Raw genomic sequence first — 23,742 nt, forward strand, 5'->3', positions numbered from 1 at the left:
TACTGTTACCTTGAAACAGGTCCGCTGGCAGAACACTGGCTACTTTCTGATCAGGTGCCTTCATGCTGTTGTGGAAGGCCACATAAGTTTAATTTTACGGTGGACGGACTGTAACTTTGCAGAGTTGTTGTTTGTTTATTTAGCTTGAAATAATCCCAGACTTTGGACGCTTTCTTCTTTGTCCCTGACTATTTTCTCTCTCTTCCTCCACTTTGTAAACAGCTGCATCAAATTCCCGTCGTGTTCACACAGCGATGTGCAACAGTAATAAATGTCAATGCGAAACTGTGCGCTATATGGATTAAAGTAATCGATTTAATCAATGAATCGTTTCAGCCCTACTCACTGTACAGAGCTGCTGTTTCCTGTTGGCTTGAAATGATCCCAAACTTGTGACGGTGTCAGGCGATACACAGATGAGGCAGGTTTTAATCAGCGTGGCATTAAGCAAAACAGGCGTTCCTGAGCCAAGGCTGGTCTGGAACTGATTATCAAATCGAGTACAGCTGGTGCTGCAGGTAGTAATGCCATAATAACACTATGGTGGCAACGATATTCATCTGTTCATTCATTCTTGTCAAATACTGACTTCATGCGCATGTCCGTTTACTAAACAGTCAGTGTCAAGTATACGAGAAGCAGCCCACAGAAATGATTTCTTTAGTGCACTCGCAGAACTGCAAAGTGAAACCAAACCAAAACTAACCAAATGTATTAAAAAATGAACTTTGTTTTAGACCTTGGTGCAGACCTTCAGCTGTGAAAGGGCCCTAAAAGAGGTGTAATACAAACACGGCTCCGTCCCTTCAGACAGCAGCACCCCCCTGCCAACCCTTCAGACAGCGGCGCCCCCCTGCCAACCCTTTACGTTTTGTCCCTTCAGACAGCAGCACCCCCCTGCCAACAATTCAGACAGCAGCGCCCCCCTGCCAACCCTTCAGACAGCGGCACCCCCCTGCCAACCCTTTACGTTTTGTCCCTTCAGACAGCAGCACCCCCCTGCCAACAATTCAGACAGCAGCGCCCCCCTGCCAACCCTTCAGACAGCGGCGCCCCCCTGCCAACCCTTCAGACAGCGGCGCCTCCGGCCAACCCTTGACGTTTTGTTCTGGTTGTGTCTTTCAGGGCATCATCACCTGTCTGGGAGCTGAAGAAGGCATCGTGAACTCTGAGGAGCACGGAGAGCTTCCCTTCGACGTCTGTGAGAACTTCAGCGACACAGAGTTCAGCACCGCAGACATCCACAAGGAGGTGGAGTTCACGGTGGCCGTGGTGAGTCTGCCGGACGCTGGACCAGAGGACAGGAAGTGAAGACGTTTCATTTCCTGACGCCGTTGTTCTGTCTCCACAGGTGAAAACTGGAAAGAGGGCGATCAGGCTGATGAGGACGAAGAGGATTGAGGACCAAATCCTGGAGGAGCAGAAAAGACGGGGGGAGGAGGAGAAGAAGAAGAAGCAGGAGGAAAAGGAGAAAAGGAAGCGAGAGGAGGAGGAGAGGAAGAGGAGGGAGGAGTTAGAGGAGGAACGAGAGAGAGAGGCGGAGAGGAAGAAGAAGGAGGAGGTGGCGGCGGCGCTGGCAGCGGCCAAATGCAAAGTGAGAAGCAGAACAGGAGACACTCACAGATTTTAGTTTCACACATTTACACATAAAACACATCTGTAACACCTGCTGGGAACTTCAGGGTCAAATAAACTACAACCTGTCCCAGAAGGCAAAAGAAAAACACAATTCAGTCAAATTCAGGAGTTTAAGGTTTATTTTTAAGTTCATTTTGCTTGAGTTTACTTTGAGGTTTAGTTAAATTTGTTAAAGTTAAGTGTTTAGTAGGGCTGAAACGATTAGATTAAGTAGATTTAATAAAAGTCATCGATGCTTCGTATAATCCATGTAACTAAATAGCACAGTGTTTCGCAGGGACAATGTGTAGTCGAGCCTTTAGTATAACTTGTAGCTTGTGTAACTTGCAGCTGTCTGGTTGTTGGTCTGATGTTTGCTGTATGACACTGAATTTCCAAAAGGACTAATAAATATCTATCACCTATAAACGTGCACAGCTGATCCCGTTACCGGGGGGGCGCCGCCGCCATGCAAAAGTACTTCTTAAACGAAGCATCGATAAATCATTGAAATAACCTATAGAAGCTTTGAATACAAAAGAATCGTTTGCTGCAGCCGTAGTGTTTAGTTTGAGTTTATTTTAAGGTTGACTTTAGTTAAACATTATGTAAGATGTTTTTAGTGTGATGTGGCGATGGCGCAATGGATAAGACTATGATGTGGCGTCCCACCAGTTTCACAGTGTAATTCAGCGACATGGTAAAAGCTGTACATGTGCATTTCTTATGATCACATTACATTACGATCAATAACTATTAAGTTGCCAACAGACATCAAGCAAGTGCGACAACAGAAGACAGAGCGAGCAGCTAATAAGTTATTACTGACTAGTCCAAGAAGGCCAGCTCGCCGTCTGTCCTGCAGCCTTTCGCTCTTTTAGCTCAACCAGTAAAAGCCAGTCTGATATTTACTCTTGTCCTTGTTCCTCCGACGTCTTCAGTCTCTTTCGCAGCCTCTGCCATCATGTCTATTCTGAGAATACCGAGCCGTTGAGTTTATTTAAGAGTGAAGTTTAAGATTGAGTTCAGTTTTTGACTTCATAACTCCAACCTGTACGATTAATAACAAGATGTTCATTACACAGCTTATTTACGTTGTAAGTTTGTCCACACTCTTCAGCAGTTTTCACATTTCTTATTAACTTTTAAAGCTTAAACCAGTTTAAACCCGTTTCTCTCTTCTTCCTTTTCCAAGCGCTTTAATCAGACTGAAGTGTTTCTGACTTCTGTCGCCCTGCAGTGGACGCCGCTCGGCTTCACAATGAGGGACCCCGACACGCTGGACGACATCAGCAAGGAGCGATTTGAAGGCACCGTCCTCAAAGCCATTTCCAAAAATGTAAGAAAGATCAAGAAGGAGCCGGGGGAGGAACGAGGAGGAGGAGGAACTGAGGGCGGACAAACTCTCCTCGCACAGGTACAGAAAGAGTCTGGAAAAGTTCTGCAGTTTGTGACTTTTCCAGAAAATAAAGAATCCATTAATACTTTTTTTTCTCTTTCAGATCAAAAAGGAGAAAACAGATGATGAAGGTGAGAAGGCAGAGGCGGATGGGAAACCTGAAGGAGAGGAGGGAAAGCTGCAGATTAAAAAGGAGCCGGAGGAGGAGGCGGAGAAGGATCAGTCGTCTGAAGCTGGAGGTGGAGCTGCCGCAGGGGGCGACGGCGCTCCGGACCCGGAGATGGGTCGACTGGTGATGACCATCGACGGCCAACAGAAACAGCTTCCCTTCGGTCCCACCGACCTGCTGACCACCGCCACCATGCTGGACGGAGACAAGGTGGGAGACTCAAAACAGACTAACATAAGAACAGGATGGAAACTGTAGACGGGTTTCCCCTTTACAGACAATGAAGGATGAATGCAGCTACAGAGAGAAAACGGCTGCCTTCCTGCCGTCATGACATCATTTTACGGACATTTCCAGTATTGAGAAATAAAGCAACTCGATAGAAACTAGTGAAATCACAGTTTATATTATTATAACTGTTAAATTTACACTACTAGTCAAAAGTTTGGACACAATTAGAAGTTTGTAAATGAAAGGCACATTTTGGTCTATTAAAATAACATCCCATTAATCAGAAATACAGTGTAGACTAGGCTTGTTTCACTGATCAGAACTAAGATGACATAAAAACAGTGTCTAGAATCGACACCACACTGCAGTGTTTCCCATTCATGGACACGACTCGCCACATACTATTTAATATGAGTAAAATCATATTTGAGCGCATGGATTCCCTCTCTCACACAAACACACTGAAACGCTGCCGTCTGTAAATAGCTTCTCTTTGTGCACAGTCTGAATCCAAAATACTTTATTGATCCCCGAGGGGAAATTCTGTAAATGCGCCTCAAGAGGGAGTGTTGCCGGCTTTTCTGCGATTCCTGAATCAATGACGGTAGCACAGCTTCAAAACTGTTGTGCTGATTGAAGAAGATATAAAACTGGCCTTCTTTAGACAAGTTGAGTATCTGCAGCTGTGCGTTCCATCACAGGCTCAAAACAGCCTGAAACTTTCTTCTGAAACTCGTTTTTGTTCTGAGTAATGAAGCTATTCCATGTGAGAAATTGCCAAGGGGTTAGGGTTAAGGTGACTACCTCTTTTACAGAACAGCACAAACGGGCTCTAACCAGACCAGAAAGAGGAGTGGGAGGCCCTGGTGCACAACTGAGCAAGTGGACAAACGCATTAGAGGGTCCAGTTTGAGAAACAGACGCCTCACAGGTCCTCAACTGGCAGCGTCAATAAATAGTACTCGGTGTCAACAGTGAAGAGGCGACACCGGGATGCTGGCCTTCAGGGCAGAGTGGCAGAGAAAAACTCAAGAAAAGAAAAGATTCAGCCATAATCTTTGTTCTTTTTATTGGCTGGAAGATACTGTTCCTAGAAGGCGAGCAGCCGTTTGCAGCAGCAAGGGTCATTTGGGCGGCACGGTGGTCCAGTGGATAGCACTGTGACCCGGCCTTTCTGTGTGGAGTTGGTATGTTCTCTCCGTGTCTGCGTGGGTTTTCTCCAGATGCTCCGGCTTCCCCCACCCTCAAAAACATGTTGGGTTCTTCAGTCAGTGCCTTTGACCAGACACTGATAAAGATCTGGACTTGGTCCCCCAGCGCTGCACAGCGGCTGCCCACTGCTCCCTTGAAGGTTGGATTTCACTACATGTATGTGACAATAAAGTATAACCTACCTTACAACATTAACACTTTCTACACTGTATTTCTGACCGATTTTATTTTAATGGACAAAAATGTTCTTTTCATTCCAAAACAACAACGTTTCTAAGTGTGTCTAAACTTTTGACTGATAGTGGAAATGTGACACTTTCGGGTTTATTTTATCACCACACACACCACCTTTGATAGACATCAGCCAACTCTGGCTAACGGCTAACGTGACAGTAGCTGGTAGTACCGCGCTATTTCTGGTTAAATTAGGTTTGTGTGAGCTCTGTGCTGTTTCCTCAGAAACGTTTGTACAGCAGCTTGAACTGCTCCTAAACGTTGTCTGATCTGTGAAGGTGCGTTTCAACATCGCCACCCATCGAGAGACCAAAGAGGAACGAGCGACCTACGTGGAAATCCTCCCCGAATCCTTCGAAGAGTCCATCGAACAACGTCGACACGTAAGACTTTTAAACTACCTTCTCCTCACATTGTTGGCTAGCAAGTTTGGTTTGCAGAGTTTGAGTCAGAGCAGCTTTTAAATCAAACTGGGACTGGATGAAACCCTGTGAACTGTTTAACAGTTTGTGTGCTGGATGTGTTTTTAATAACCAGGGCATCGTGATCGAGTTCTCAGACGACTCCGGGCTCATCAAGTGTCCTCAGAACCCTCAACTCTACTTCCACATGTCCGAGGTAATAGAGAAGAAGAGTCTGAAGCTGAATGAGAACGTCGAGTTCAGCGTCGTCCCGGTGAGTCTTCCTCATTTTCAGTTATAGTTCTTGTGGCTGTGGTGCTTTTTTAAAAGGAGGGTTAGGTTTTAGAAACAAATAAATACTGCAGAAAGTCAGATATCCTCAGGACAAGAAGCCAGAGTTCGTTGATATTCATAATCAGACCTACCCAGACCCTGTGGCTGCAGGTGAGTCAGAACCACGACCAACCACTAATGTGAGGACTTCACTCATCTCTTCATCACATCATTTGAAGTTTTGCACTGGTTTACCAATTGATATTTTAATGTCAGGTAAGATGAGTCTTCTGTGTGTCTGAAAGTTTGATTTACATGATGTTATCCAAGTTCAAGGCTTTCAGAAGAATAACTTCCTAACTTCAGATTGTGAAGTAAAAATCAGCAGTCTGTGTGAATTTCTTCCCATGAAGAAATAAAGCAGTCTTTTCCCCCCAATAGGTCAACAGCTATGTAACGTAGCTGCTCGTATTTTCTATTCTGATGTCAATTTTAAAGATATTTACAAGTGAACAAGTTCTGAAAAGCAGCAAGCAAGCACTCCTTCCAGAAAGTCTGTAGTTTCGGATAGTGAGGTCTGATAACACTCTAATCACTAAAATACTGGTTATGGAACTCTGGTGTCCTGGTTTAAATGATGTATTTTATCTTGAATATTTCTGAGTAAAAACATGTCCGTTATTGTTTCTCCAAGCATGAAACGGCAGAGGGGGGTAACCAGGCCATTAGGATAAAGCGTTATACCGAGAGCGTTTTCCTTCCCATCCGTAAATTGGGCCGTGTCGGGGCCAACAAAGCAAAGGTAAGGATACTTATATATTTATGATGTGAGAAGAAAGGAATCGCTATTTCTAGGTTTTTTGTTGTTAATTCATTTTTTCAAATCCATCTGGGCTCATCAAACGTAAAATTACAGAATTCATGCTTAAATTTTATTTTCCTGGACTTTTCCACTATTTTGCTTTTAGCGTTATACATGCCGTTATCATACATCACATAAATTGATATGCAAATTATTTGTATTATATTAACAAGAGAAGAGTCGTCACCTAAATTAATTTACCAGTTTCTGTTTACCAGTTCTGTGTGAATTTAACATATGATGAGGCATTTTTGTCTCGCAATGTCGGCAGAGGTATTTATTTTTCTAACTTAGCCTAATATGTGTTTATCTCCTTTGGTAGATGACCATCAAGCTACCAAAAGCTTTGGAAGACACGGAGTGAGTAATGAATTTATTTCTGTTATGTTCGAACATGATCAAGTGTGCAGAGAAGAATGCCATACACATATGTTTACCAATTTTTATATATATAAAAATAATAATGACCTATTTCAAATTGGTATAGAAATTTTGTAAAATTATTCTAATGAGCAAAACAACGTTATATTTCAGGAAAGAAAAACCAGAGACGGACAAGCTGAAGGCAGTGGTGAAAAATCTTAGAACGCAGGACAACAAGACCAGTATCAGCAGAAGGGATTACAGTGCCACACGGCATAAATACGGGCGTAGCAGAAGTAGGAGCAGAAGCAGGAGTAGGAGTAGGGCCAGGAGTAAAAGTAGGAGCAAGAGTCCACCCAGAGACCAGTTTGGACGTATCATCAAAAGGAGATCGAGCACCAGCGTTGACCGTGACCGCAAAGGCAGCAGGAGCAGGCGAAGCCGAGAGAGGTCAAAGAGGCGCACCAAGAGCCGCAGCAGGAGTCGCAGCCGAAGCAAGAGCTCCAGCAGGAGCCGCAGCAGGAGCAGGGAGAGAAGCAAGGACAGGGCTGCCAAGAAGAGGAGCAAAATCAGCAAAGAGAGAGAAGATAGTCACAAAAGGAGGAGGGAGTTGAGCCCTCCTCCCAGACGTGTTGGAGTCATGGACGACGAGCTGGCGAGGAAGAAGCGGGAGCTGGAGGAGCTGAACGAGATGATTGCCTTCAAAAAGTCTCTGGTGGACCCCAGAGGACTTGACCCTGGACAGAGAACCTGCATAGACTACGACCATGGCAGGATCGCCGTCCCACTCGCTGAGTACAAACCAGTCCGGTCCATCCTGAAGAAACGACCAGAGGGACCGGAGTTCCACCATCGTCCTCCTCATCCCTATGATGATCCTTATTATGACCGGTCATACAGTCCTTACCAAGATCGGCGGTGCGGTGACCCCTACGGTGATCTGTACGTTAGCCGCCCCTACCCCGATCGCCCCTATGGTGACCGTCCCTATGGTGACCGCCCTTATGAAAATCGACTATATAGTGAAGCTCCCTATGTTGGCCCTTCGTCTGCTAGCCAGCGATACACAGATCGCTATGATGTTTATGATGAGCCCTATGACGATCGCTACAATGACCCAGCATGTGCCGACCAACCTTACGATCCATATCGTCCTGTCAAACGTAGCCAGTCTCCAGAACCCCTTGGTCCCTCATCATCTCAGTCTGGCCGAGTTCCTGCTGCCTCCACCCAATCTCCCTTGATGCACAGTGTTGCCTCTTCATCTTCCCAACCCCCTTTCAAACCTCCTTCTCCCACAGAACCGCCTCCAAGAAGCCCTTCTCCCAGACTGAAGAACACAACTCCACGCCAGTCACCTCCAGCTGAGAAACAGCCCCTTGATCGCTTTCTTGATATGCTTAATAAAAAGGTGGATGCTGAAAAGAAATCAGAACCGGTTTATGTGAATGATGACCTTTTGCCTCATGAGCGGGCACTTCAAGATGGCAGGGGTTTCTCTCGGATTGTGGGATTGGCTCAGGAGCAACCCACCAGCAGTCTCGCTCGAGAAGGGGAAAATAACCAAACTAACCCTAAACGGTCCTCAGTAGAGAGGATAAGCGAGGAACCAAAGAGCAAGACGGAGCCCTATGACAAGATCCAGAGTCTGCTCCGTACTATTGGCCTGAAGCTGAGTTCAGGAGATGTGTCCAAACTGGCAAGTCGAGCCCAAGAGAAAATCTATAGCCCAAAGTCCTCATCCACAGAGAGAGAGACATTGTCATCCCCAAGGGAAGAACTGCGAATAAATAGAACCGGTTCTGTCGAATTGGATCACATCCATTCCCCCTCTAACGCCAGGTCCTCCAGTTTGGAGCCACTCAGCAGCCATAAAGCAGTCTCGGAGTATGAAGGATTCCTGGACCAGCAGGAGATGGAGGCACTAAAGAAGGCACAACAGTTGCAGAGTCTTACCAAGACAATGGGGAGCGCACCCTCAACCACTCCTCCTCTGAAACCACCTTCTGGGCCTCCTCCTGCTCACTACCAACATCCACCCCCACCACTCAACTGGACCCTTGGTGTCTCTACCCAGATTCTCCCAGCACAGAGCTCCACAACCCCCAGCACGGGCACTCCAGCCCCTCCTGCAGCTGGTCAACCACCCCAAAGATTTGGACTTCCTGTGGGACTTCCCCCTGGACCCCCTCCTGGACCTCCTCCACGGCGTCCTGCACAGTCTCCTCCAGGACCCCCTCCTGGACCTCCTCCACGGCGTCCTGCACAGTCTCCTCCAGGACCCCCTCCTGGAACTCCTTCCCGGTACTCTCCTGTACAACCTCCTTTCACTCCACCCCCCAGTAATGCAGTCTTTCCTTTTATTGGCCAGCCTCCTACAGCTTCATCCATCAACTCCTCCAGTCCTTTGCAGCCTTTAACCACTGCCGCGTCAACACCAACAACACCGGCAACATCAAGTCCTACTTGTGGTGACCAGTCAACCATCTCTACAACAGTTGCCAGATGCCTGAAGGTCATTGAGACGGTGAAATCTCTGGCTGTGCAGCCACCAGCCAAACCTGTCAAAACAGTCCAGTTCAGTTTACCTACAGAGTCTCCATCATCCTCCAGTTCTCCGACCTCTGCTGAGACAGATGATGAGATAAAGACTAAGCAGAAGGAGAAGGTATGATCAGCTGGGGCACTACTGTACTCATATTTTACTTATGTAAAGTAAAAGTAAACAGGTAGTGTTGGATATAGTCAAGAATTAAGATAATGCTTTGGGAAGAGGTAACGGTGTTATATTGCACTGGGGGGGGTGTTGACTGCTGAAGTACAATTCCTACAAGATGATAACTGATTCTTCTTTGTTAAAGATTTGCATCTGCATCTGTGTTAATTTATGTGCATGTATTCCTGAGGTAGAAATGTGACCACCGGTAGAGATTTAGCAATAACGTTATCCCTGCCTTTGCCTTGCGCTCCGTCATTTTGCGAAAACAGCGATTTACCTGCCGGTTATAGGCTTGAGGCTGCGTGAACTCGTTCGGTTAGGACTTGAGTGTAACAGACGTTCATTTATATGTAAAAGTCCAGCACCCCTGCTTTAAGTTATTGGGGTTAATGACTACTCATGCATACGGCTAATTTTCAACTGTGGTACTCTGCTGGGAAATGCAGTGACTTAAACCAACAGTGAGTAAGATATAGTATCAATAATATGTAATGTATGTTTTTTTAGCTATGTGTAGAGGAACACTCCGCTAGCCACTAGGCTATTTTATGCCGTGTAATATGCCATAGGCTTAAGCTAATGATGACAGTTGTTTTGTCTCTGAACCCTGACAGTTAAATGTTCTCCACCTGCCCCTAAGCAGACCGAGGGGAAACACTGCTACTGCAACTAGTCTCTCTGCTATAAATCCGGGGCAAGCTATGTAGCACATCAGGGCTAGTTTCTTGCATCATTAGTTACTGTATCATGAGTTATACCATTACCTTGATTTAAAATGACACATACCATGATAAAAGATTTTGGCCATACCGCCCACGCCTAATTCCCAGGTAATATAAACACACTTGTGCACTTAATAAACCTTAGAAACAATGAACACTGCCATGTTTCACCTGCATAAGATAAAGCCATGACAATGCATTTGTTTATATTTGTATTTGTTTATGTTGCAGCTGGACATGTATAACCAGCGGGTTTTGGAAAAGAGGGAGCAGCAGTACAAGGAGATGCTAGCCCGTAGGAAAGGAGAGAAGAACAAGGATGGCACATTGATCCTTCCAGGTATCAGAACTTTGTTAATTACATAAATTAAACTTAACTAGCAACCTTTGATTTACAGGCATTTGTGAGTAAAGCTTCCAGTAAGGTTATGTTCTCTGCGTGCTAGTTCTTCAAAAATATAAATGCATTTTCAAGTTAACATTTTACAGCGGCATGCCATTTAGGTTACTTTTAGGGCTAAAGACAGAAGATAAACACCTTGTTTTCTTTTTCTTTAACCAGACAGGTACTTTGAGCCAGATTAATGGTTAGCCAGACATTATTGATTAGAGTAGATATGTTAAGTTTTGTCTAGATCTATCTGAAGTAAACGTATCATTAGCAAGGCCTAATTTTCCCGCTAAGCTAGATTTATACTTCTCCGTTGAGGTGATCTTGCGCTCTCACTGTAGATTTACACAAGATGGTAGGTGAGTGACAAGGAGCTGTAAACTGCCTTCAAGATTACCTAGACATCTTGAGTGCGTTACAGCGCCACAAAGGTCAGTCGCTCTTCTGCCGCACATGTTACCTGAGCCAAGCGGTTCGTCCCAGCAATCAAGAAAAGAAGCCAACTGCAATCTCAACGCCACAAAGTAACATCTTTTTCCTCTTCATGTTACTCCATTGGTGTCTAGCTTTAAAGGAACCCGTTTGAGTGCTACAGTAGATAGTCAGATGAGATTAGGAGAGGTCAAGTATAAGTATTGTTTGACACTTCTAAATGCAAAACTTTATTTTATTTATATAACTTTAATTGATTAGTGTATTTAAACAAATTAATCACAATGCTTTACTGTGAGGCTATGAAATTCACCAAGCATTTGATACCAGCTTGGGTACATGATGACGTTCAGTACTGGAAATTACAGAAAAGTTTTGGTCAGTACCAAAAAATTATTTATGTATGAGACCTGGCCATAGAAGTTAGCTAGACATGTAGTTTCCGTGATACTTTTCAGACAAGTTAGTTTTGCTGGGTTTTGGGTATTCGGCTTCATAAAATTCAGATACACACTCAGTGATCACTCAGAGGTACATCTTCCTTCGCCAAATTGTGAATCTCATTCGTGCGCTTTGATGGAACCTGCAGTGAGACAGCTGGAACTGCCATGGTATCTTCCAAACTACAATGTATGGAATATTTTGGTATGGATCCAAGAACCGAAATACCTTCATGAGAGCAGTCAAATATGTTTTGACATGTTCAGTCTCAGAACATCAGAAAGACAAGTCATGTAACCTTGAAGAGGGTTTTGTTTGAGACACTGCTGGCTTTGACTTTGTGTCAGTGTAAAACAAAAAGATTAAGCCCCAGTGGTATGTTATCCTTAAATAGTTTTCATCTAGTGTGCTTATACTTTAACCTCCTAGTATATCTCATAATGTTTAAGTTGGGATAGGTGGTCCCCCAAAACTATAGGACACCTTTGATTGCGTGGACACCCAATATTTCTGTGTTCCATTATTGACTACCTTTCACTACACATACATCCTGTTTCAGTAGAACTTCTGCTTGCCATTAGAACTCAAGAGTCTATTCATATGGAAAACTAACTCTACAGCTATGGTCCAGGGGACACTTTGATCTAGAGAGATGCTAAAGGATACTGATGACGATTTGTCAAACTAAATCTTTACCTAAATCACTTGGAAACGTGTACTTCAGCAGTGACCACTGAGTGTAAACCCAGTACAGCTAGCTAAAATGCTATTGCTAAGCTTGCATTTGATCGGTTGTTCATTGTTAGTAAAGCCTGTAACGCCATGTTGCAGTTTAAACGAACATAGAACTTAGCTTTAGCTGTCTACGAATAATAATGTAGGAGGAAGCCTCACTAACAGCTTAGTCTGTACTACTGTTTGTAGTACTTGGAAGTAGCACTAGGTATTTAGAACTTTATAAGTACAAATCATTCTTTCTTAAAATTGGTTAGTGGCTTGCTCATGCCAGCGGGTTATGTAGCTGACATTGTCTGCTACAACAAAGACATGAAATACACTCAAACAATACCTAAAACTTTATTAGGTCATGTTTTGAGCCTGATGCTGACTGCATGAAGAACACATCTGGTCCAGGACACAGTAGGTCTCTTAGGTTTAGATGGCTTTTACAGACATGGCTTAAATAATCCAGGAAACAGTCTAGTAAGAACTGCCTAGATGTTAACATCTAGGGTTGTATTGTTAGGAGTAACTATAAAGGTCATTCCAAAACTAACATACGATAATGAAAATTCAGAGGGTAAAAACTGATTTCTGTCCAGAAAATGGTTTATGTGAACTGTAGGAGTGGTTTTGCCGTCGACTTTCAGAAATTACAATTGCATTTTTTGGATGATCACATCATTTCATACAGCTGTGAAATCCAACCAGTCCTTCCATCAGGGAAATTACAAACAACTGTTTCCTTTTAAAGAGACAACTAGTTTTTAACATCTAGTTTTTGAACTCTGGTCCATCGACCAAACGGAAATGCAAGCCATGTTCATGAAAGCCTTACGAGTGTTTTACTGAGCCTTTATACATCAAGTCCTCACATGTCCAGGCATAACTGAAGCTGTTAGAACAGCTTGCATTCTGATATAAGTTTGCAAACTGGCAAATGTGGTAAGTGTTTGTGCCAGGTCCAAGTAAAACTGTTCAGGGTAAGTCAAGTTTGCTCAGTTCTGTTTGTGTCAAACTGAATGGAGTGTAGCCGCGTTTCCCGGATATCCAGAAAAGTGACATTTAACAGAAGATCCAGAAGACTCCTCGTAATTGTGACTACTCAAAGCGTTTGATTCATTTACAGTGAAAGAAGTTCGTATTTTACAAGGTAAAAAGATTTTTTTTGTCAGTTTGTCAGCCAGGTAATACTGTTTTAACAATAGAGCTAGTACAGAATACAGCTAAAACAGAATCTATGCTATGGCAGGTTGAGTCTGTCCCTTGAGTTGTGATGCCACTGTTGGTCACAAATGAGTTCACATAACTTATTTGGTAATTAAATTTAAATGCCATGTTTCTTAAGGCCAATTTATACTTCTGCGTCAAATCTATGCCGTAGGTACGCCATAACCTGACGCTCACAAAACCGGTCGCAGCTTAGTAGCGTCGCATTCCTGCCTACACATTTCCGTGTTCTTGTCCCTCACCCTGTTCAAGAGTTGTACATACCACCTCTTCTGACGCCTTCTCTCTTCTCTGCTTTTCTGTAATTTTCCTAAAAAAGTAACTGCTGTTCAACGTCGATCAGCTCCAATTCCAACATGATCTGCTCAGTTTCTGTCGCCATTGTTTTATAGTAGCCTACACCAACGATAAAGAAGAAACTCAACACAATGGGAACATAGAAAGCCCACTGCCAGCTAGTGCTTTGGCGGCGTCACTGTAGAGTGACGCAGACACTGACACCAACACCAGGTATGACGGTACGTATCGGCATAGACTCGACACAGAAAATTGGCCTTTCAGCAGAGCTTATGTTAGCTGTGTGGAAGTAGTGTTGCTAATTAAAGTAATGCACACTAGCTTTTTCATCTGAAGTTGGTGGCACAGTTAAATGTATCGACATTTAAACATATGCTTTTGATTAATTGTATAACTGTTAGTCCAGTTTTAGTCCATGTCATTTAGTTGATTTATGCTAGGCCAGGCTAAAGTCATTGAGTTATTGTGTGGCTGAGGTCATCACTGATAGCAGAGGCGAGGATGGGATGTCTGAAGATATCCCCACATCACTGAGATCATTTCCGTATTGCAGACAGGTTTCTGATTTAAATCTGAGCCCACGTAGGGCTCTTCAGTCAGATACCTTAACTGTATCAGACGTCACTTATCAGCAGTCTGTCATTATCGCAGTAAGTGTCCAACTCTAAATACTATAGTGCTTCTTTTAAATGTCAGGATCATTATTAAGAATATGTTGAGTAATGTTACGCAGCATCTTGTCCAAGCTAAGTTTGTTAACTTGTTAATCAGCCTAGCCTACTAAGTAAGTGTATAACTTCTTAAGCTCATTAACTTCAATTCAAGGCTTTGAATTCCCTTTTCCTTCCAGTCTGTAAAACTATCTACGTTAGCTCTGGAAGCTAATGTAGAGATTTAAGGGCAGTTGCATATCGTTAACTTTAGTAATTTCAGACATGACTTACTGGTAGTCTTTCGTCAACACGGTAAGTAACTCCATACCTAACATAAATGAATAATTCTAATTCTTAACCATAATTTTAAGTGACATGTAGCATGGGCTAAATGTACCCACTGAAAATGTATATCACATCATTATTTTTGAGCTATCAACGTAAATACCTGTGAATGGGACCATGGCTGTGAACAAGCCTGTCCTTTCAGTCCATTTCCATTTGATCGCTTTATCTTCAGCCAATAATGTTAAATCGGTTATTTCAGAACACATATTAGATTTAAATGTGTGTCAAGGATTTCAGCACTACAACCCTGCTGGTTGAGATCTGGGGGTCTTTACATGGTCAGTTTTTATGTTCATAGGATGTTTAGATGTAAGATAATACAGGATATCATGCTAACAGGTGCTAGAATATGAATAACTAGAATATGCTAACTTTTAGACATATTGCCAGTCTCAGGAATGTTTTTAGTCAACTGTTTTGCTGATGTTTCAGTCTGTGAATCAGGACAAACGCTGCCCTCCATGTCTCAGTTGGTGTCTGAACACCTAACGTTTGCAGTTTCATCACCCAAACAGTAGGCCATCTGTCACTCCGCTCACTTATTCGCATTTAAATCCACTGTGATCACATCGCGGGTCTCATCTTTGTCTTTAAATATGCTGCTCAGGTAACTTTCATTTACATGTGCCATGTCGCTGTGACTTATCACAGGACTGACTGCCAGACTACCAGTCTAGATCAGCTTAGTGGAGATGATGGGGTCCAGTATGGAGTGAGTGAACAGAAATGGAAAACAAAAAATCTCAGACAATTTTTAAAATGTTACAGATGAATGGGCCTTTTAATCAATTTTTCAAACACCCATCAGTCTCCATGCACTAGCCTCCCCACTCATGGTTCTTAACAGTGTTAATACCCACATTATCATAAGATCAACATATTAATTTTGGGACACAATAAAAGGGCAACTTCAATTGTCTGCTACTTGAAACATACAACAGATTTCCAATTTTTACAAAATTAAGTATAAAGCCATACATCCAGTTACTTTATTTGAGATTAATTCCATTTTCTTTTCTCTAAATGAAATACTGGACTCTGAATACATTCCAGACCATAAGAAACGGTATGAGGAAGAGTAGAAGTTAGTCAAAGTATTGTACTTTTAGAGTTGGAAGTTGAAAAGACATTTGTGCTTTGTTGGCATTTTTGTTCCGTATTATGTACACATACACAGCCAGCATAGACAAATAAGGCATAATTTAGCTAGGGAGACGATATGAATACACAGCTAAATGTCATACAAAGCTATTCAGATCTTTACTGTGAAGTATTTTGTCATAAATTCAGCTTTATCTTAAAGTGATGCAGAAAGGTTTGAAATGGAAAAGTTGTGCTTTGCTGAATGGCATTTATTGTCTTGACGGTGAAGGTAGGTGATCATTTTGATCTCTTGATTGCATTGATTTATCAGCTGGGACATTGTTTTAAAATTCAGCATGTTATTGTCGTCAGTTTCTAAAATTAAACTGAATGTGGTGCATACAAGTTATTAAATACTAGCAAAGATGCATGTACCACAAACATTTTCTGTCATCAGTAAGGTTGTCTTTTGGTTTTACATCAATAAGTTTTTGGGTTATCCCCACAACGGAAAGAGTTAAACTGTTAAGTACAGAACTAGGTTTACTTTCCTGGTGCAGTAATTATTTAGGCCATTAAATGATGGTTGATGGTTTAAGAAGTGTACAGTGGTAATACAGCACAAAGTATTAAAAGTACCGCAAATATTGGTAACCTTTAAAAAAGAACAACTCTGGTTTGACAAAGATCTCCTGGCTTTAGCCCAGCAGTTATAGTCATAGATGTTCGATATCAGTGGAGGTCTGTCCATCTATAATCTCTGGATTTTGCCCAGAGTGGCAAAGACCCTTTTTAATGTTTGTACAGCTGTGTACTTAACATTGATAACTGTCCAACTAGTCTCAGAGCGAAACAAACGCCAGCAAAGGTCTGCAGACCAGTCTAGTAGATCTTTTTGAAACCAGCCCAAGAATTTATGTGCAGTCGTATTAGTCCAGTGCACGACATAGTTTGGCATCACTAGTGCAGACGGTTCTTAAGGCTTTGTGACTTACAAAAGTATTCTGTTAAAATTTCTAGGCAAACCAATCAGCAGCGAGCCCAAGAACGTTTGGATTTGTGGTCATTCGCTGGTGTACTGGGCGGAGTCACGGGCCAAGTCTCCGGAGGTAGGTATGCAGCTGGGCATGGACCCCAGCAAAGTCACCATCTGGTGGAAAGGCATCCAGGGCATGACGTGGCCTCAGCTCCTGCCCCAGCTCCACCAGCTAAAGGTTACCTGGCCTAACCCGGACATCCTCATTATGCACCTGGGCGGTAACGACCTGAGCACCGACAGCCCCACCGAGCTGCTGGCCTCAGTCAAGAAGGACCTGACCTCTATGCGGAGCATCTTCCCGCAGTGCATTCTTGTGTGGTCCAACATCCTCCCTCGGAGGGTGTGGCGCCACTCCGCTGACAGCCACGAAGTTGATCTGGTCCGAACCACGGTAAATCGCAGGATCCAAAACATCATCTCAGAGCTGGGCGGCACCTCGCTGACACACGACAACATCAGGTGCGGCGCAAACACGGGTCTGTATCGGGCCGACGGCGTCCATCTATCCCCCAAAGGCATCGATGTTTTCAATCTGAACCTGCAGGATTTTCTGGAGAAGTGGGAGATGGAGGTGAACTAAGCCCTCGGAGAAAAGTTAAGAGGTGGATCAGTTATTTTCTGTTGTTTTTATGTTCTTTTATTTCTAATGATAGCTAGGCAGACGCATTGATTCAAGTAACTGCAGCGACTTCATTTAAGCTCATAAGTCCATCTAGAAAGTGTCCGCTCTTGTTAGCAGTTTTAGCTTACCATGTAGGAACAGCTGTTGTACATAATGAACATGTTGGTCCGTCTTGAAACAATAAATACGATATGAACTAATCTGCTGTTTCTCCGTCTTTCTATCTTAATAAACCCGATGTCAGAACCTACAGTTATGAACATAATTTCTAAGAAAAGTGCCCGTTAAGTAAATGTTAATGTGTGTGGAGACATTTTTGAAGATATACACCCATTTTTAGGTAAATGATAAACATTTTTATCAGTTTATAAACTTGCATTGTATTTGTTTTTGGTTGAAAATAAATGGTTAAGTAGATTTTTTTCTGCTGCTTCTTTTTAGTGCTTTTATTTATTTTTTTAATTGTGAGTCATATTATAAAATGTAGTATATTATCAGAATTAACATAAAGACCAAAAAAGGACGAGACCCCCGTCCTCCACAACATTTCCCGTATATCTCAGACGAGTCAGCAGTTGTAATTTTCAAAATTCCGCTTCTTTATATGATTCAGTTATATATTAGTACCACTGTTAACAGTTGATCCATTGACCAAATGATATGACTGAAATGCTTTCATTCATTCAACATTCATTAATAAAAATAAGCATCAGTCATGAGTTGCTGGAAAGAGATGGTGAAAACATGTAAACGTGTCCTGCTTCTTCGTTGGTGGGGTACCTTGTTTTTTCAGTTACAGGTGACACTAAACATTGAGAGATAACATCAAAAGTTATGCAGTTAATTATCCTGTGCTGGAACATGTTTACAGCAGATGAATGGACTCCCTTCACTTCTGTTGTAGACCACATGATTAACCCCTGACAGGGTTTATTTTGTATTTATTTAAAGTTCTTTTGCAGCATGTCTCATCGTCCCACAATTTAACTTTTATGTAGTCTGGTATTTCTTATTAGATGGTACAGAATAGAGCTGAGGGAGCATGCAACAAAGATCTGGAACTGTGGATGTTGAATTCAGTGGTTGGTGTCTTAAAGCCATCAGGAAGTAGAAAACGATATATAATTGAACCAACATTATCGAGCTGATTACTATTCATAATTATCACCCAGCACTTCCTGCAGTCTCTTTATTCTCCACTGAAGTTTCCAAGCTGTGTTGTACCTATTGGAGCCGACCAGGTGAGTTTTTGTTTTCTCTGCAGGTTCCAGCCTAGAGGGATCTCAGGAGGACTCCAGGACTCAGCAGGTGAACTGAACGGGAACCTCTGACTCGTCTGCTCGTTCGGCGCTGCAGCAGAATCTTGTACTCTTCTACGAATATGTAGAGAAATTAAAAAATCTTAGTCCTTCTGTTTTGTCTTCCCATCCACACCACCACCACCACAGAAAACGGCATTTAATCAAAAGAGCCTCAGACTCTTCAGGGCACCAACGTCTCATAAAACAATTGTAATATATCTTCTTTTCGGACTGTATGCATAATTTAGCTTCAGAAGGTTGTTAAATGTGGGGTGGTAATGGCGCAATGGACAAGACTGTCTTTGGTGTGAGAGACCCAGGTTAACAATTACCCATTCTGCATAAATTGGTAGTCCAGCTGTGGGCACAGTGAATGTGAAGTTGATGTTATCGGAGTTGACTTACAGCTAACGTTTTATTTACTCCACCATAGTTGGAAGATCCTGCTCGATCCCGCTGCCTTTCTGTTGTTCTGTGAGTTACACAGGGATTTTGTGTTAAAAATGTTGCCAAGGAAAGTCGATGCTGTTGCAGCAAGAACTGCCACAGCAGGTCAGTCAATCGTTCAGGGAGAAAACCAGGCCGTAATTTATTTTTCTCACCTTGGAAAACACAAAGGTCACGTATACATAAATAACTTTAAAATCACACCTCAGCTCATAACGTAAAAAAGTAACAGCCCTTGTAAAGTCAGTTTTAATTGCACATTTACTTTAAACAAGAGAGACGTCCACCCAGCCGCTGCAATACTGTTCATGAGTGTCTAGTGATTTATAATGTTAAAACTCATGCAAAGTGAACGCACTAAGTCCCAACAAGGTCTTTTACAATGTCCGGTTCTGTAATCCAGTCTTGGGCTGCTGAGTCATATAGCTCTATGTTGATTATTGTTATTAGTTTGACTAAGTACCAGTTTTGTTTCTCTTGGTAGGGTCCCTTCTCGTTTCCTTTTCCCATCTTCAGATTTTACTAAGTAAAAACCATTTTAGCCTAAAAACAGCCAAAAGTAAACCACCATCTCAACCGGCAAGCTCACAGGTAAACAGAGCGTGTACCTTCAAACATGGCATCCCGTCCCAACATACACCACGGCGTGATGAACCTTCACATTCCCATTCCATTTATAATAATATAATGATAATCTTTATTTATAGAGCAATTGTGCAAATACACCATAAATGCAAGAGAAAACGTAAGAAACTAAAATAGAAGTTAAAAGTAAAGAGTTTAGTTTTCAGTCGAAACTCTGGAACAGACCTCTGCCCGAGAATCTCAACGTATGTGCTGCTGCGTATGAGACTAAAAGGTCAGCGATATAACAGGGAGGAGAGGCCATGAAGAGATTTAAAAGTAATCAATACAATTTTAATTTTTATTGTCCTCCAAGAGGATTTTATTTTTGTACATAAAATGTACAAATCACAATAGTTTCACTGTGACACAGTGGATGAAGCAGCGCTGCGTTTTGTGTTGCATTGCAGATTCATTTAAATCTGTGGATGTTTGGATATTTTTTTATAGATGGGAACTTGTAGCCCTTGCATGTATGTACATTTTGCTTTGTAGTTTTATATGGATGAATGCTTTGTTTTTAATGTACCTTCTGTGACTTGTGTTATTCTTTGCCTGTCTATAAAGAGAAATATGTTCTGACGCCTTTCTATCAGAACCAGCATCAACTGTTTCAGCAAGGCAGGTTTATTTGTAGAGCACATTTCAACATCCTCATGCTGCTAATTTTTTCTGCTTCTAACATGAACTCTGAGAAAACGAGGTTCACCTGCTGCCTGATAGATCCCACCCACTGACCGGTGCCATGTCTGTATACTTCTACTGTACTACATTGGAGGGTAATGTTCTTTTTACTTTACTACATTTGACCGCTTTAGTTAAATTGCCCAACAGTTTATAAACTAATATAACTAAAGTATCTGTACTAAATTAGCTCCACCTCGACCAGCAACAATTTCAACATGCTCTGACATTTATTATTAAGTGGCCATTCTGCATAACAAGTACTTTTACTAACTTTGTTATATAATAATACTTCAGTACTTTTACTTCAGTGAATATTCAAGATGCTGCTACTTTTGTTTATGTAGAAGATCTGAAAACTTCTTCCACTTCTGAAAAATAAAATTGAGTTGCTTGTTTCAGAATTATTCAAGTTTGTTTTTGTATATGAATATAATATAATATTGGCATTAAATAATTTCAGACAATTTCACAAAGCACTGGTATCCTGTAGTTTGTGTTAAATTGTATTGGGACGGTTACTGAAACTGACTGGATATGGCACAGCTCCACCTAAAATATGTTTCACCAGCCGCCACTGGGTATGCCACACCTGTGAGGTGGATGGATTATCTCGGCAAAGGAGAAGTGCTCACTAACACAGATTTAGACAGATTTGTGAACAATATTTAAGAGAAATAGGGCTTTTGTGTACATAGAGAAAGTCTTAGATCTTTGAGTTCAGCTCATGATGAATGGGGGCAAAAACAAAAGTGTTAAGTTTATAATTTTGTTGAGTGTATAATGAAGAAATTGATTACACAAATTTCAGTTTCCGAGAGATGTTTTAACTCCTTGAAAGTCTGAGAGAAACAGCACATTTGAAAATTTCCAATCGTATGACATGGTGTGCAAACTATACCATAGCTTAGCAGCACAACCCGTACCAGAGAGGGACTGGGGCGGTGGAGCGTACAGAGCAGGGAGATTGCGGAGCAACCGGCCCTCTGCGGACGGTCGCTGATCGTTCCCTCTGGCTGGATGAAGTCTGACGCTCCGCCTGTTCCATGACGATAGAGAAATATAGAGATTTATGGCAATAAAGCATGCTGTCATTATATTCCCCCAAAATGTTCCAAATCATGCTTTTAGGGGAGCTGATGTCTTATTAAGAGGAGATAAGCTCCCCTTGGCTCCCCCATAGTTCGCACTCTGGCATAACATCTGCTGAGGAAGATCATGATATTATTGAAAGCTCCAGAGCAGCTACTAAATGTGTTTAACTGTGAATATGTTGTGTTGATCCTGTAGTGGGTGGTTCTCCACCAGAAATTTTTGAGAAATAAAGACTTCATTTCCTGCATTCTGGAGAAATGTTCTGCATCAGTTTATGGTAGAAATGTTTTTATTTATATAAAATGAAACAGAAAATTCAGGCGGCAGGTGACAATTCAAAATATAACAGAATATAATGCAGAATAAAGTTGCAATAAAACAAGAATATTGACTTTGCGTCTGACAGTGGAGCTGATCTCAGAGCAGTTCAGACTGCAGCACTGTTGGGATTCCTCTGTCAGTCACTGCTGGATGAAGCTCTCCTCTCCACTCTACCTCCCAGTAACATGGCCCAGTCAGAGCCTCTCCACACACAAGCTGATGCTGCTGCTTCAACCTCTCTGGATCATCAGGACACAGCTGATCCTCTCTCAACACCTCCACCTTTCTCATCCCTCACACTCTGACAGAGATCACTTCAGTCTGATGAGAGAAGAAGACAGAGAGCGGAAGTCATAAATCAGAGTTTACAGAGACTCCCTTCATCAGCTGTCAGTCAGTAATGCAGCACATCCAGTATAAAGACCAGCAGGGACTTCAGTCCTGTTCAGAGCAGAAGCAGAGCGGCTGTGTAGCGCAGCCAGCTTCCTTTCAGCTCTCATGTTAACGTATTGGAGTGAACACACTGAGACCTGCAGAGACTTTGGCCATCAGCTCCGTTTACTCTGCAGGTTTCACTCAAGTCCACAGTGGAAATAAAGTGCTGAGAGTCCCTGAACGCATCATGACTGCAGAGACAGAGAGATATTCACTGCTCACTGGAATGATGGATTTACTGCTGTTAGGGCTCAAAGCTGTTAAAAACCAGCCGCTCAGTCACATTTGAAGATTTCAGCTACTTTGGAAATATTACAGGACAAATCTGTAAATATGGAGTCTGTTCTAAAAACATCTGGACCATATATATGATGTTAAAGGTCCTACAACAGCTAAACATCAGCTGTGCTTACTGGACTTCAGCAGAGGTTCTGCTCTGTAGAAAGACCACATGGTTACTAAATGTAATGATGGTTCTCTGAAATAAGAGCCAGTGATTTGCAGGCTTCAGTCACACTGATCTCAGAGCTGTGACAAAGATGAACTGATCAGTAGTTTAGTGTTGAAATGAGAGAACAAACACTTTGAGATCAGATTTACTGGTCCGACAGTTTGATGAATGAGGACCACTGTCTCTATACATCTTGTGATGCTGTCAGCTGGAATCCAGCTTTATTTCCTGGAGACATGAACACAACAACAACAGTCGTCTTCACATCAACTCAAACACATGATCACTGCCTGTTCTCTCTCTCTCTGTCTGTCTTTCTGTCCAATCCTGAAGCCTGTCACCATTCTCCTCTCACAGCTTCACTGAGGAAAGCAGCCGCTGAGAAGGTTGGAGGTTTACAGGAAATACTGGATCTCTGCTTTGATACTGTGTTTAGTACAATACTGCTGAAACCAGCATGGACTGACTCCAACCCTCTACTGACCTCAGAGTCTCCAGTCTGTAGTGTGGACTCTTCTTCAGATCAGACAGCAGCTTCACTCCTGAACACAGCTGCTTGTTGTTCCTCAGGTCCAGCTCTCTCAGATGGGAGGGGTTGGACTTCAGAGCTGAGACCAGAGAAGCACAGCTGATCTCTGACAAACTGCAGCCCCTCAATCTGAATAAAGAATAAATGATGGAGATAAAAATCCATTTCAAATCCAATCAGATGTGTTCAGGTTTTAAATGTGGAGCTCAACATTACTATGTCCTGATCAAAATATTAAGTTCAGGGTTCCATCATTTGTGTCCAGGCCAGTTTCATTCGTTGTTTTTTTTTAAATTATTCTGTTGAACGACAAGTCATAAGCAATGTCTGAATTTCATCAGTTTAATTTCAGTACATTTTTATCAGTTTCAGGTTGTTTCAAGGACCATTGTGGGTT

At 42.4% G+C, this 23,742-nt stretch overlaps 1 protein-coding gene and 1 long non-coding RNA gene across 4 annotated transcripts in view; one reads left to right on the top strand and one right to left on the bottom strand.

Moving 5' to 3' along the window:
• Positions 1 to 20,991, top strand: part of LOC119911331 — a 29,324-nt gene extending 8,333 nt beyond the window's left edge. For 2 of the 3 annotated variants that reach the window (XM_038730173.1, XM_038730174.1), the window contains 11 exons: positions 1,126 to 1,272; positions 1,352 to 1,594; positions 2,858 to 3,034; positions 3,120 to 3,395; positions 5,141 to 5,245; positions 5,400 to 5,537; positions 6,231 to 6,338; positions 6,721 to 6,758; positions 6,933 to 9,429; positions 10,434 to 10,542; positions 16,818 to 17,873. In XM_038730173.1, the coding sequence (XP_038586101.1) occupies positions 1,126 to 1,272; positions 1,352 to 1,594; positions 2,858 to 3,034; positions 3,120 to 3,395; positions 5,141 to 5,245; positions 5,400 to 5,537; positions 6,231 to 6,338; positions 6,721 to 6,758; positions 6,933 to 9,429; positions 10,434 to 10,542; positions 16,818 to 17,416 (4,437 nt within the window). In that variant the 3' untranslated portion in view covers positions 17,417 to 17,873. Of the gene's footprint in view, positions 1 to 1,125; positions 1,273 to 1,351; positions 1,595 to 2,857; positions 3,035 to 3,119; positions 3,396 to 5,140; positions 5,246 to 5,399; positions 5,538 to 6,230; positions 6,339 to 6,720; positions 6,759 to 6,932; positions 9,430 to 10,433; positions 10,543 to 16,817; positions 17,874 to 18,722 lie in introns of those variants that run through there. The other variant, XM_038730175.1, reaches the window with a different exon arrangement.
• LOC119911430 lies at positions 18,699 to 23,487 on the bottom strand. Its single transcript, XR_005445856.1, has 3 exons — positions 23,301 to 23,487; positions 21,441 to 22,251; positions 18,699 to 18,831 (listed from the first exon to the last, which is right to left on the bottom strand). It is a non-coding gene; the product is annotated as an uncharacterized LOC119911430 (long non-coding RNA).
• Between the last annotated feature and the right edge of the window lie 255 nt (positions 23,488 to 23,742).

The sequence above is a fragment of the Micropterus salmoides genome, unplaced genomic scaffold, assembly GCF_014851395.1.
Source record: "Micropterus salmoides isolate LMB-PRFRI ecotype aquatic unplaced genomic scaffold, ASM1485139v1 Ms_hic_scaffold_2, whole genome shotgun sequence".
Lineage (NCBI taxonomy): Eukaryota > Metazoa > Chordata > Actinopteri > Centrarchiformes > Centrarchidae > Micropterus > Micropterus salmoides.